Source organism: Cibotium barometz, chromosome 18 (genome assembly GCF_041138505.1).
Source record: "Cibotium barometz isolate CiBa-2024 chromosome 18, ASM4113850v1, whole genome shotgun sequence".
Taxonomy (NCBI): Eukaryota; Viridiplantae; Streptophyta; class Polypodiopsida; order Cyatheales; family Cibotiaceae; genus Cibotium; species Cibotium barometz.
In genome coordinates, this window is record NC_141063.1 from 38,989,886 (window position 1) to 39,004,497 (window position 14,612).

The 14,612-nt window shown below is 39.0% G+C and overlaps 1 protein-coding gene and 1 pseudogene across 2 annotated transcripts; one reads left to right on the forward strand and one right to left on the reverse strand.

Moving 5' to 3' along the window:
- Nucleotides 1–1,385: 1,385 nt before the first annotated feature.
- LOC147629300 (uncharacterized) lies at nt 1,386–2,014 on the reverse strand (annotated as a pseudogene).
- A 2,868-nt stretch (nt 2,015–4,882) lies between these two features.
- LOC147629301 (uncharacterized) lies at nt 4,883–10,002 on the forward strand. Of its 2 annotated transcripts, XM_086812561.1 has the most exons (5): nt 4,883–5,204; nt 5,543–6,535; nt 6,633–7,015; nt 8,431–8,499; nt 8,821–10,002. In XM_086812561.1, the coding sequence occupies exons 3-5, from the start codon at nt 6,826–6,828 to the stop codon at nt 8,991–8,993; spliced, it is 432 nt and encodes a 143-aa protein (XP_086668687.1). In that variant the 5' UTR covers nt 4,883–5,204; nt 5,543–6,535; nt 6,633–6,825; the 3' UTR covers nt 8,994–10,002. The 2 variants fall into 2 exon arrangements, 1 of the variants encoding a protein (XP_086668687.1); XR_015267922.1 differs by lacking the exon at nt 8,431–8,499.
- Nucleotides 10,003–14,612: the final 4,610 nt, after the last annotated feature.

Here is a 14,612-nt window from a genome sequence, read left to right on the forward strand (position 1 = left end):
CTTGTGATAGACACGTGAAAAAAATCCCTAAATTTTATTTTGAGCTAGCATTCTAAAATTATAGCCTATTCTATTTCTAACACAATTTTCCCAAGAGAGAATGCCAGATTATGAAATAAACTGAGAATGGCATGTTCTGAGTCAGTCTCACTGCCCCTTCTCTAAATGCCCTGTATACCCCAAAAGAAATCAACCATGCCAGTGTATCACTTTACACTTGAAATCACACTATATTTGAACTCCTATTTACAGACTAAGTTGCATTATTCGTTATTCGGGAATTCGTTTATTCGAGAATTTGTCCGAATTTAAACGAGGGGCCTAAAAATACGTCCGTATTATTCGATGACACCTCAGCAAAAGACGTTGACTAATTTATTCGATCGAATAATTATTCGATCGAATACTATTCGATCGAAAAAATAGTGCTATATAACCACAGAAATTGCTAGTTCTTTTCATTCGGCTCCTACTTAGAGAGCTTCTACCTGTTTGCAGGTAGTCTTATCCTATAAGGTTAAGAGAGTCAAAATATAAATTGACAATTTAGAATATTATTAATATTTAAATGATAAATGTAAATTTTTAATAATGTCTAAATATTAATAATATTAATAAATTTAAATATTAATTTAATAGTTTAATATTTTTAAAATATAGATAAGCTTTTGTGTTGGTAAAAATTAAAATAATACCATGTTTTAAGACAAATTAGAAAATGATAAAAATAATATATTTAAAAGAAATAAAAAATAATACAAAAATAATGGAAAGTAAAAAATAGGAATTATCAATTTATACATGTTTACATATAGTTAAGAGTTGTCACGTATGACTAAAAACTTATCGTATTGTTAGGGTGTGTACCTTACCATTGATTCGAGTGGTGATGGTGGATACGCTATCATACGATAAAGTATTAGATGTTGTGTGTAAACTTAATATTAACTAGGGTGTGCACCTCGTCTCACTGATTCGGGTGGTGAAGGTGAATACGCTAGTGTATATTAAAGTTATTTCAATACGTAGGAAAAGCTTAATATTCGCAAGGGTGTGCACCTCACTACTGATTCGGGTAGTGATGGTGTATACGCTAGCGTATATTAAAGTTAGCCTAACTAATGAAAGGTGTTGACTCAGGTATACTTTCCCCAATCTCCAATTCCAGAATAAACATCATCTGCTTTCTTCAAGAAGTGAAGAAAAACATTGCGTTGATGTAGATCGTTATGCAGAATATCTCTTGAGTGGATAAAGTCCACTGTGTAGAGTAACGCAGAAATGAGATGGAAAATTTTTCTGCATACTCGGTCTACATCTCCGATATCACGCGAGATACTGATAAGGTCCCTGGGAGGGATATCTTTACCTGTGGACCTTGCTTGCTAGATCCAAGAGGCGAGATTTCCACCATTCCAAAATGGAAAAATTACCATTGGCCTCTCTTCATCTCTAAAAATGCCAAGAGGACCGACTATGCCACGATGCATGACAGTTAGTCGAGTTGCCTCCATTGCTGCACAGGCATCTGCGGGCAACCCTCTATCCCCTTGGTTAAATACCTTTGCCATGTACTCTTCATTCAGGAAGTTCTCGTCATTGACAAAGCACTTCAAAGCTGTGGCAAAGGCCCCCCTTCCAAGCTCTCTCTCAGCAGTATAAACAATTTGATCTTTCTCTAGATTAAAGATAAAGGGTGGCCCATTCATGAAATGGCCTCTGTGTTCTTGTACTCTTGGCCTCTTTGTAGATGGGCCTGTTGGCTGCTCAACCTCTGTTTGGCTATAGGTCGCTTGCCTTTATGTATTGAGCGATGGGCTATGTAAAGCTCTTGGACCATCTTGATCTTTCCTTTGTTATCAAGATTCTCTCTACTGGCTTTGTCCAGATGCTTGATACCATGCTCAATCTCACCCAATGTCTTCAAGACTTCATTTCGCAAAATACCACTCCGTACAAGTTGTGGCTCTGCCTTCAAAGCATCCCACTGTACTTGGAGAGCATTCCAACACATGGTAACAAGGGTATTTGTAAGCTCTGCGCTCTCTTTGATTAACATCAAAGAGCCTTCGTAAATCAGCTTCGCTCTGAGCCAGAAGATGGACTACCATTGTCTTTATAATGACGGCGCTCATCTTTGTTGAGGGTTACCTTGGTTCCCCCTTCCATCATGGGTCTGAAATGAAAGAAATAGACAATCAATAGACCAATAGAGAAACAACAGACAATCAACAGACCAATATGCACGTTCAATAGACCAATACACAATCAATACACCAATATGCACGATCAATAGACCAATACACAATCAATAGACCAATATGCACGATAAAAAAAAGTAGACAAGACGTAGGTTAACACTAAATGTACATACCCGACACGTAGGTTAACACTAAATGTACATTAATATTACATAGATGGATATTAGATTGATAGTGCAGATTGATGGACATACACGACAGATTGAGAACAAATTAGATATATGTACATACACGACACGTAGGTTAACACTATATGTACATATACGACACGTAGGTTAACACTATATGTACATACATGACACATAGGTTAAGACTAAATGTAGGAGACGTATATTAACACTAAATGTAGACTGGACATTTGTTAACACTATATGTACATGCACGACATGTAGGTCAACACTAAATGTAGGAGACGTATATTAACACTAAATATAGACACATACGTACACACATAGATGGATATTACATTGATAGTACAAATTATATGTACATACATGACACGTAGGTTAACACTAAATATAGACAGGACATATGTTAACACTATATGTACATACACGACACGTAGGTTAACACTAAATGTAGGAGACGTATATTAATACTAAATATAGACCCTACATACGTACACACATAGATGGATATTACATTGATATTATAAACTATATGTGCATACATGACACAAGGACAGTACAATTATATGTAGAAGCATGAGATACTTATATATGAAGACAATTATATGTACAATTAAATACACTCATATATGAAAACAAGGAGACGTATGTACTAACTTTACGTTCGACAAGCACTTTGTAAATAACAAGAGTGAGACTAGTGTGCACAAGCATCTCTATAGGTCAGCCTATGTGTGAACTATAGGAAATGATCACTCAAACAATATATTCCATAAAAAAGACGTGTTCACAATACGCACCCAAAATAGTGCGAACGTGGCACTTCTAATTCGTGGAGTATATAATTTGAGTGAACAAGGGAGGGTAAAGGAAAAGTTAGACGTAGTCACTCCATCACCCAAGTCAATGACGGCGTGGCCACCTCTAGCAGGTACCTAAGGATGAGGATAAGTAGACACACCAACGAGGTCACTCCGACACCCGAAACAGTGTCAGCGTGCACTCATTAACGCTCATGAGGCTAGAGAAGAAACTCTCGCGTACATACTCCAGCACCCGAAATCAATGCTGCAATACATACCCCAGGCCATAGACAAAGTAGAATACAAACGTGCCCACTCCGACACCCGAAACAGTGTTAGCGTGTGCACATTTGCAGATGCAACATGCACATACAATGCATTTAAATTGATGCAAAAAAAATTTTACATGCAAAAGTAAAAAGAAGAGAGAAAACATTTCGTTTCATTTAAAATAATAATATAAAAAAACATTTAAATACTTTATTCTAAGTATGCCACGCATGCCACTTTAAAACATTAGACTTTATCCTAAGCATGCTACGCATGCCACTTAAAAATATTAATTTTATTTTTTTACTTTCTTTCCTAAGTATGCCACGCATACCACGCATGCCACGCATGCTACATAAAAACAATGAAAATTAAACTACTTCAAAATAATTTTCTAAAAAACAACAAATATTTTTCTAAACAATACTTCAAAACTTAAAAAACACTTTTTCTAAAAAAAATTAGACAAAAATCAAATAAATTTTTTTTAACAACACTTCGGTTTTTTTTTTAACCTGGAAAAAAATTAAACTACACTTTCTACCCAATTAAACAATACGTCAAAACTTACAAAAAAAAATTTCTAAAAGAAATTAGAGTAAAAAACAAATAAATTTTTATTTTAACACTTTTTTTATTTTTTATTTAACCTGAAATATAAGAAAAACCTAGAAATGTGTGTGTGTGTGTGTGTGTGTGTGTGTGTGTGTGTGTGTGAGAGAGAGAGAGAGAGAGAGAGAGAGAGTGAGGGAATATGTGTGAGAAAGTAAAAAAAAAGAGACGCAGAATCGATTGAATGCGGGTTTTCTTATATAGGCAGGCCTAATTTATTCGATCGAATACTATTCGACCGAACAAAAAAGTAAAAAAAAACGTTATTCCTTGTTTTATTCGACAATTCCTGAATAATTGGGTATTATTCGCATAATACTCATTATTTGACTCGAATAATGCAACGCAGTTTACAGAGTACTAGCATATCAAGCCCATGTACGGTTTATACATCACTGTTTGCATGTCCTTGTCTCTGAATTCATGTGAATTGATCACAGAGAAGATTTTCCCTACATGGACGTGCCACAGCATGACAACATGTTATGGCAACACATTGCACAATGCAAACATGTCTCGAAGGTGACTTGCTCTATTGCACCTAGAGTAGAGATAAAAGTAGAATAAGAAGAAGAAGCAAATCCTTAAGAGTGTAAGCATGTTAACGTGTTACACTTTTTATGCTAGTTAGCATGTGCCAACAAGCACATATTGTTAGCATGAGGACAATTTGTGTATTGAAAATGAGTGGGCCACCATCATGCAATGTTGTGGGATCATTTTACAAGTTGTGTATTTAAAATGAGTGGGGCACAATCATGGAAGGTAGTGGTGGGTGGTGGGACATTTATTGAAATATTTCTTTTCTATCCTCAGCAAAAAGTTTCGGTAGGGATGTTATACAATTGAAGTGTAGTGATGAAGCATGCAGGGAAGGGGGGGTGGGAGCCACAAGCAAGAGACATGGGGGCTATCAGTCCCTCCTCAGCAGGCTGCAAGGGAGGCAAAGAGCTCGGACTACAAACCAGTGACATCCGAGGACTCGTCCGACCATCCACCAACCAAGAAACACAGCAAGGCCAAATCTACTACTGCTTCTACTCCACCCCGCAAAAGAGTGAAGCTGTCTGATTCCGAGGGATCCCCAATGTCACAGTTCATGCATGCAGGCAAAGGAAGGAACGACTTAGGTATTCTCTCTCTCTCTCTCTCTCTCTCTCTCCTTGTGTGTGTGTGTGTGTGTGTGTGTGTGTTCCTCTATTCATCAGTGTCCCCTACATGCAGTCCGGTATCGGTTCCCCAATGAGCAGTGAAGTGTGTGTGTGTTTGTGTTCTTCTGTTCAGTGCCCTCGCATGTAGTCCGCCGACATCGGTTCCCCAATTTGCCATTTACAGCCAGAGAGAGAGGGACATTATATATGTCGTTGGAATGTATTATATATGTAGTTGGAATGTATTTTGTCAGATTCTACTCTTTTGATCATGTAACCTTTTGGTTTTTACTAATTTTCCTATTGCATGTGTGCAGTCTGATGGAAAGCTCCCAAGGTGAAGATCCCAGTGCAGGAGAAATTATGTACAACTTTGGAAGATTTTAATGCTGCTTATGGCCTCTCCATGGCTGGTTTGGATCCCAAATTGGTTAAGGTTCAGTGTGTTCAGACAGTTGAAGGATCTCAACCAGTACCGCATTAAATGCATCTTCATCCACACTGATATGTATGAGCAGCTGATGTGGTTATACTATAAGGTCTACCAGAAGGGTCCATCTAACATGGAGATCAACTCTGCATTCACGAAGGGGTTTGTAAAAGAATTCAGTCCTGTGGTGATTGCAAGCAGGGCAGCCATGAAGTTCAATTGGGTTGAGTTTGCTGTGCAGTATTTACAGGATCTTCGAGAGAAGGGCTACTACGAGGGCCATGTCAAGAAGTGGAAGATGTGTAATTCCCAACATCAAGTTCCAAAACAAGAGGATGAGTCTACTGAAATGTGGGAGGACAACTCGGGCTGAGTAGGTACGAGCAATGCAAAAACTACCAAGGCCACACCCCTGTCTCATCACAGCACTCAGTAGGAGGACAACTCGGGCTGAGTAGGTATGAGCAATGTAAAAGCTACCAAGGCCACACCCATGTCTCATCACAGCACTCAGCAGGAGGCAGAAAGCTTTTCATTTTTTGACTTGGAGGATTTGCAACGCATGAAGCAACTATCCTTCATCTGAGAACACAACTGCAAGATGCTAAAGAGGATCTCAGAAATGCACAACAGGAGTTGGAAGCTGCAAGGGTATTGAAAGCGAGCAGTGCGAAGGTCAGTCCAGTTGTCATGGCGATGAGACAGAAGCTGCGTGATGCTAGTAATGAATTGTAGACTTTATCATAGAGTTGTCATCTAAAAGCAAAAAATGGAGATCGAGGTGAAAATAGAAACAATTAAAGAGACACTCGATGTTTTGGGGTTTCCTCACTGTGAGGATGCCCCCGTTGATAGTGACATTGACATAACCTGTCATCTGGTAAGTGTCCGTGATTTTCGTACTTGCACCTTATGTTTGGTACATGTGCATAGTTAACCTATGTACTTAACATGCTCTTTTTGTCTTTGTTTTGTAGATTGAGGTGGAGGTCAAGGAATCCAAAGTGCAAGCCTGTGAAAGTCAACTGCACTTGCTAATGCATATGCAATCCAGGCTACAAGGCTCTTTTTTTCCCACTACCCTCTATAATTTAGCTATTGTCGGATTTACGAGACGGATAGAGGGGTGCGTGACGATGCTAGGAAGGACCAGTATACTGTCGATGTGGTATGCCACTTGAAGTACATGAAATCCTTGCAATGGTCAAGCTTCCATGTGAACATAGCTATCACCTTCTCTGCTTTGCAGCTGCATGCTCCCTTAGGACTGAATGTAGGGCTTCCACCTACCAGCAGAGGATACCAATAGAATGGTTGTGCAAGCTTGCAGGGAAAGAACATCCAATCACACCAAACTCTGGTAAGATAATAATAAATGGCAGGTATCCAGCCTTGATTCATATTTAGAATTTTCACCTTGCTCCCATGTGGGTTTACCATCATAACTAGTATGCTAGCTAGCATATTTGGTATGTTAACTAGCATACTGGGTATGCTACCTAGCATATTGGGTATGCTAGCTAGCATAGACATTATTATAGCTAGCATACTCAACATGCTACCTAATTAGAATGTTAAGCATAGTAGCAGGCATACAAGGTATGCTAACTAGCATACTGGGTATGCTAGCAGGCACACATGGTATGCTAACTAGCATATTGTGTATGCTAACTAGCATAATCAACATGCTTAATAGCATACATGGCATGCTAATTAGCATACTAAGCACACTACTAGGTATATTGGGTATGCTAACAAGTATATTGAGTATGCTACTTAGCATACTGTGTATGCTAACTAACATAGACAGTATTACAGCTAGCATACTCAACCTGCTACCTAGCATACATGGCATGCTAATTAGCATACTAAGCATTCTAGCAAGTATACTTGGTCTGCTAACTAGCATATTAGGTATGCTAGCTAGCATAATGTGTATGTTAACTAGCACCCTTGGAATGCTAACTAGTGTGCCATGTATATCTTCAGTATGTTAATTAGCATATTGAGAAGGTTTACTAGCACAAATGGTATGCTAACTAATATATTGTGTATGCTATAGCTAGCACATATGGCATTATATTTAGCATACTAAGCATAGTAGTAGTATGCTACATAGCATACTAGGTATGCTAGTTAGCATACTGTACATACTAACTAGCATATTTGGTGTGCTAACTAGCATACATAGTATAATAGCTAGCATACTTAACATGCTACCTAACATGCATGTCATGGTAATAGTTAGCATACTAAGCATGCTTGTAGGTATACTGGGTATGCTAACTTGCAAACCGTGTATGCTAACTAGTGTGCCATGTATATCTTCAGTATGTTAATTAGCATATTGAGAAGGTTTACTAGCACAAATGGTATGCTAACTAATATATTGTGTATGCTAGCTAGCACATATGGCATTATATTTAGCATACTAAGCATAGTAGTAGTATGCTACATAGCATACTAGGTATGCTAGTTAGCATACTGTACATACTAACTAGCATATTTGGTGTGCTAACTAGCATACATAGTATAATAGCTAGCATACTTAACATGCTACCTAACATGCATGTCATGGTAATAGTTAGCATACTAAGCATGCTTGTAGGTATACTGGGTATGCTAACTTGCAAACCGTGTATGCTAACTAACATATTAGGTATGTTAAGTAGCATATTGAGTATGTTAACTAGCACACTTGGAATGCTTACTAGGATGCCACATATGCTAATAAGCATACTCAATATGCTAATTAACATACTCAATATGTCACAGAAGAGGCTACAATGGACACTTATGCTGCCCCTAAGAGGATTGTGGAGGACATAACCAAAAGCACCAAAGGTGAAAAGAAATCCCTCCGCTCATGAACTTGCAAGAAACTATGCTGAACCTGTTCTGTTCTGCCCAAATTCTATAGTGCTAGCAAGCTAGTGTGCCCGTAACTATTATGTCCTCACTGAGTGTGCCCATTCCTGTCATCTACATGCCCTTACCCTCATATGTAGAACTTTTTTGCTTACTGCGCCTCTTGTGGCATCATGTAACTTTTTGAAAATTTATAATGAAAAAGGTCTTTTTGGAGTAAATATAAGTGTGCAATAGTCCAGTATATTTTGTTTGTCTTTTATGATTTCTTCATTCGATACCTGTGTTGTGTTGTAGGGGAAGAGAAATACGTTTTAATTGCCCTGCATGATTTAAATTTTTCCATTGAATGGAAAAAGCTACAAAAAGGCAAATCGCCAAGGCCAGGCAGCTTAAAAGAGAAAAATTTGAGATTGAGAGGCGCCTGCACCGCTACTATGTACGCGTCTATCAAATATGGGTGTACTTGAATTTTGTTCATCCCTCTGAGGAGGTTATTATTAGTGAGTGGTATCCTCTAGCTGACCCAATATGGGTGCCAAAGCTTCTGGCAGACGATAAGTGGGCTCTCATACTTGATTTGAATGGCCTACTGGTTTGTGTTGTAGAGGGTTAGTATGGCGAACAGCCTCCTGCATATGCAAAGAAAATGGTAACGTACAATATCAATGTTGAGCGAACATTGTTTTGTCACAAAGACAGCCACAGATTTTTGGATTGGTGCCTCCAATATTTCTATGTTTTTATATGGAGCACCAGCATGCAGCGTAAAGTGAATGGAATACTAGATATTGTATTCAAAGAGTAGCAGTCAAGGCTAGCAGGTGTTTTTACACAGTACCATTGCAATGGCTAGCCTTGGAAGATTATGAATAAGCGTGTGTTCTTCAAGAACATGAAGCTCTTTTGGATGCACATTCCGGATTTCGGGCCCAAAAACACTATTATCATTGATGATAGTTGATACAAAGTGTACTAGAACAATGAAGGAACTTGGCTTATTACTCCCAAGTTAGAGCATCAGACTGTTGAGCAGCGACAACAATTCCTGAGAGGCACTTTGACTGACTGGCTATTTCTATGGTTGCAATCAAAGGATCGTGCAGCATATACAGCTGAAAACATGTTTGATACCGGCCCTGACTTATTTTATGATGCAGTCATCGGCAAGGTGCAATTAGATATAAGACAAAAGGATGAAGCCACGTTGAGGGCAGCGATCCGTCAGCAACAAAGGGAGGCTGACCTAGAAGCTAAAAGGCATGAGAGGGAAAGGCTGGACAGGGAAAGATTAGAGAAGCAGATGCAGAAAGAAGAGGCTAAGCAGAAGCAGGAACCAGTGAAGCATAAATACGTGCACCGTGGGCACGGCAAATAGGCTTGGCAGTAGAATGTCCTTCCTATGTATTTTTTTATGATGTAACTTTATGGAGTTAGCAGCAGCCAGCAGACTTTTTGTAAAATTCAAAACTATCTAAAGTCATTTGATATTGTGATATCATGATGGGATCACCTTTTCAATGTCCAAAACTGTTCTGACTTTCATTTAAGATGTTAAGAATCAACTTTTGTACTATTCGATTCTTTTGTGACCAAAACGGGGTTCTTATGTGTTGTGTCACCCTACACTTACAAGGCATGTGGGACATACCTATTCTAGTGTTGGCATACTCTGTATTCTTATAAACATTCTAAGAATGCAATACTAGCATATTGAGTGTGTTGGTGAACACTTGAGTAAGCTAATTAGCATAAACAATATGCTAGTTAGCATACCCTGGTATGCTAGATTGCAGACCTGATATTCTGTGCTGGTTTAGAGTCTGATTAAGCTAGTTAGCATACATAGTATGCTAGTTAGCACCACTAGAGCATACCCAATATACTTATAGGCATAACTATTATACTAACTAGCATACCAAGAGTTAGCATAATCAGTATGGTAGTTAGGATACAAGGTATGCTTATAAATTGACTTGCCAACAAAGTTGAGAACTTGAATATGCTAAGGCTGGTTTCTTGAACATGGCTGTAAAGATAGATTTAACCAGCATACAAGGTAGTTATCATGATTGGCTACGATAAACGCCATAGCCATATACACACACAAGAGACACAAAACTGACATTGTGAGAGAACTGCATTACCTGTAGCAAAAAGTATATTGAAAATCCTTAGGTTACAGCTTAAAAACTAAAGGGCATGCTATTATAGATTGCTTCATAGCTTTCTGAGGTGATTGTGTACAGTTGCCTTCTCTTTGGGATGTGCTGCATAGGTATTTTGATACATCATACTAGATGCGAAAGTAGGTGGATGATGGGCTGTTGTGGTCTAGCTTGAAGGTGTATGCATCAAGTTGCTTGTAATACAATCCTTGCACAACATACAAGCCTCTATCAATTACATTGCTCCATTCATCGATGTACCCCTTCTCCACCTTCTCCCTTACTGCAACACACTTGACTAGGTAGAAATTCACATCCTCAGCATTGGTTGAAGAATCTGGATTTACCGCAAATGTGTCGCCAACACATAACTGGGAATGCTAACTAGCATACACACTGTGTTAAACAACATACTCATTATGCTAGCTATCATACTAGAAATGCTAACTAGCAGACATATGTGTTAACTAGCATGTTAACCAGCATACCCAGTATGCTAGTTAGAATACAGGGAATGCTAACTAGCATACATATTGTGTTAACCAACATACTCATTATGCTAGTTAGCATACTATAAATGCTAACAGACAGATTGTGTTAACAAGCATACAGTGTGTTAACTAGCATACCTAGTATACTAGTTAGCTGGGTATGCTAGCTAGCATACTGGGAATGCTTACTAGCATACACATTGTGTTAAACATCATACTCATTATGCTAGTTAGCATACTAGTAATGCTAACTAGCAGACACAGTGTGTTAACCAGCATACTAGGTATGCTGGTTACTATACTGTGAATGCTAAGTAGCATACATACTGTGTTACACAGCATACTCATTATGCTAGTTAGCACACTAGAAATGTTAACTAGCATACACATTATGTTTAACAACATACTCATTATGCTAGCTAGCATATTAGAAGTGCTAACTAGCAGACACATTGTGTTTACCAGCATACTAGGTATGCTAACTAGCCTACTCAGTGCAAACTAGCATATGAGGTATGCTAAATTGAATAGCATGTGTGCTAACTAGGTATGTTAATTAGCATGGTGGGTATGCTAAGTAGCATACAAAGTGTGTACAAGCATACCTGGCATGGTAAAGTTCTATCATACACAGTGTGTTAACAAGCATCCTCTGTGTGCTAACTAGTATGCTAACAAGCATACTAGGTATGCACTAACTAGCATAGACTGTGTGCTAACTTGCTCATATAGTATGCTGACCTACTCACACAGTATGCTGACCAGCATGCACAGTATGCACTAACTAGCATAGACTGTGTGCTGACCTACTCACACAGTATGCTGACCAGCATGCACAGTGTGGATATCATTATTAGACTATAGAACAGTATGGTAGTTATCAGACTATATAAATTATGATGCACTAGAGATGTAATGCATGGAATACCAAAGTTATGGCATATCAATTGGATTGATCACCTGAGACTCATCCAGGAGGTGCACAGGGTGTTTTATGTAGCAGACAAAAATTAATTATTCTAACTCTATGTTTAACTCTAAAGAGAGCTAAATATCACTAAAAATTACATATTCTAATGTATTTTTTGATGCAATAGAAGTAAACAAAGCCTAATACACTCTATATGCAAGCATTAGGAACATTAAAAACCACATTAATAACAATAAAAACAATGATTTAAGCTAAAATTAAGCAAAAGCCATTCTTTACAAAACAAAAAAGAGAGCTATTTCTCATAAAATCACACATCACCATCAAAACCACATCTTTTTCATGGTAAGCCACTAATCAAGACACTGGGCAATGAATAATTCGTAGATTAGAGGAAAACGATGGAAAAAGCCAAGGTATGATTCTCCAGTAGCCAACAAAAATGTTATGGCTCACCCAAACCCCCCTTGAAACACATCCAACAAGAGATTACCTCATGAACCGCAACGTTCATTAGGATCTTTCCAATGGCCAAGCTCGTAACCCTTGAGGTCTCCAAGCTTTACAACTCTTTGAGAAGAAATTTCACCGCGCCTCCTGCGAGTGTTATCACACCGCCACATTGCACTACGTGTACTCGTCCCATTTTCCTCCCCATGCTCTTCCAACAAACATCCTTCTTGTTGGGGGATACGCGAGTCTCCTCTCTCCAAAATGTGTACACCAATTCCTTAATTTCGTCTGTGATAGGGCTATAACGGTGTTGCTTGTGACATGCAGCCAATGAAAGCAATCCACCATTGTTAGGGGATACGCGAGTCTCCTCTCTCCAAAATGTGTACACCAATTCCTTAATTTCGTATGTGATAGGGCTATGATGGTGTTGCTTGTGACATGCAGCCAATGAAAGCAATCCACCATTGATATCAGGCTTCATCCGTGATTTCACCTTGAACAAGGAGCGATGGCCAACACTGCATTCTTAAAAAACAACTCTTCGTTAGAACCTGGCTGCTTGACAGTAGCCAATGTGTTGTGGACATTGGAGATGATTGAGCTCTATACAACAACCTCCTCCACTAAAGAATGATCATGGATTGCCTGAACAATAGGATATTCACAGCAACTAGATTCCAGATCTCCCGTTTCACTTCTGTACCAAAACCTTCTATCCTACTCTTGAAAGCTATTACAATCTCGGAGGAGATTTTCTTTTTCTCCTCATCATTGAGGGCATGATGTCCTCGCTCACCCTGCATCTATTTCTGCCCCCTCTGTTTTCTCTTTCTTTCTCTCCCATATTTCCTGATCACAGAAAGAGCTGGATCTTGGGAGTTATGATTCATCACCTGTAATGGCTCCCTTCTGCAAGTTTCTCTTGAGGACTGCAAACATACATAAAACATTAATTACTTAAAATCACTTAAATGTCATATATGCCTGCATCATAAGTTAACATTAGCAATTTACTTACCAACATTGAACACGTTGTCTGCATATCCAACATTGGAGCTAGTGGAAATGTTGTTGTCTGGTTCTTCATAGCTCTATGGAGATGGGAGGAGAAGGGAAAACACAGATAGGAGGGCAGGTTAGTGCCAGCTAGAGAGAGAGAGAGAGAGAGAGAGAGAGAGAGAGAGAGAGAGAGAGAGAGCTCAGCTTGGACAGTGCAGTCGCGGTTCAGAATGCCTGCTAGATGCAGAGAGAGAGGAGCTCAGCGTGCCTGCTGTGCGAGAGAGACTGCGAGTTTGAGAGAGAGAGAGAGAGAGAGAGAGAGAGAGAGTATAGGAGCTCAGCATGCCTGTGAGTTTGAGAGAGAGAGAGAGAGAGAGAGAGAGAGAGAGACCGCCGTCCATGACCCCACGACTCCAGTAACTGAAAAAGAGGCCTCATTTGATCGGATAATAATTTTTTATGGACATTTTAAATTGAAAATGGACATTGTCCTGGGTTATCAACATATGCTAACAAGCACTACTACCTAGCATTGTCTTGGACATTATTTTCAGTGCCATGTTAGCATGCTTACACCCCTAAGCTAAGAAGTAATACCTTAGCATTCACCTAGGTCTCTCACACCTAAGAGAGCTTAATAGTAAAACATCATGGACTCAAGAGAGACACATTTAAGATGGATCCCCAACTTGGGCTAGAAGGTAATGAATATCCCCCTCCCCTTGCTCTCATTACATAGAAAGTAAGGCTCATCCCATATGCCACATGTCAAACATAGGTGAGTCCTCTCAATTACAACCAATAGGGAGTGGGCAAGCTCCCATCCCCTCAACACCATTAACTTTTGCGCATAAAAGAGTGGAAAATGTGTGTCTATGTGCACAAACATAATGAGATACAAGGGTGAATCTAGGTGGTTATTAATAGCTTGAGCTTGAAAGTAAAAGCTATGTAGCGATGCACAAGCTTCTCCACTTCCCTATCTCACTTTCATCAAGTTTGATTACAAAATTTGCCACCCCTTTTGCTTTGACATGTGAGAGA

Bases quoted from the DNA above. Each gene is read 5' to 3' on its own strand.
- LOC147629301 (XM_086812561.1), top strand. From the start codon at position 6,826: ATGCCACTTGAAGTACATGAAATCCTTGCAATGGTCAAGCTTCCATGT. The intron at 7,016-8,430 runs GTAAGATAATAA...AATATGTCACAG, and splicing joins TCCAATCACACCAAACTCTG to AAGAGGCTACAATGGACACT. The intron at 8,500-8,820 runs GTGAAAAGAAAT...GTTGTGTTGTAG, and splicing joins CATAACCAAAAGCACCAAAG to GGGAAGAGAAATACGTTTTA.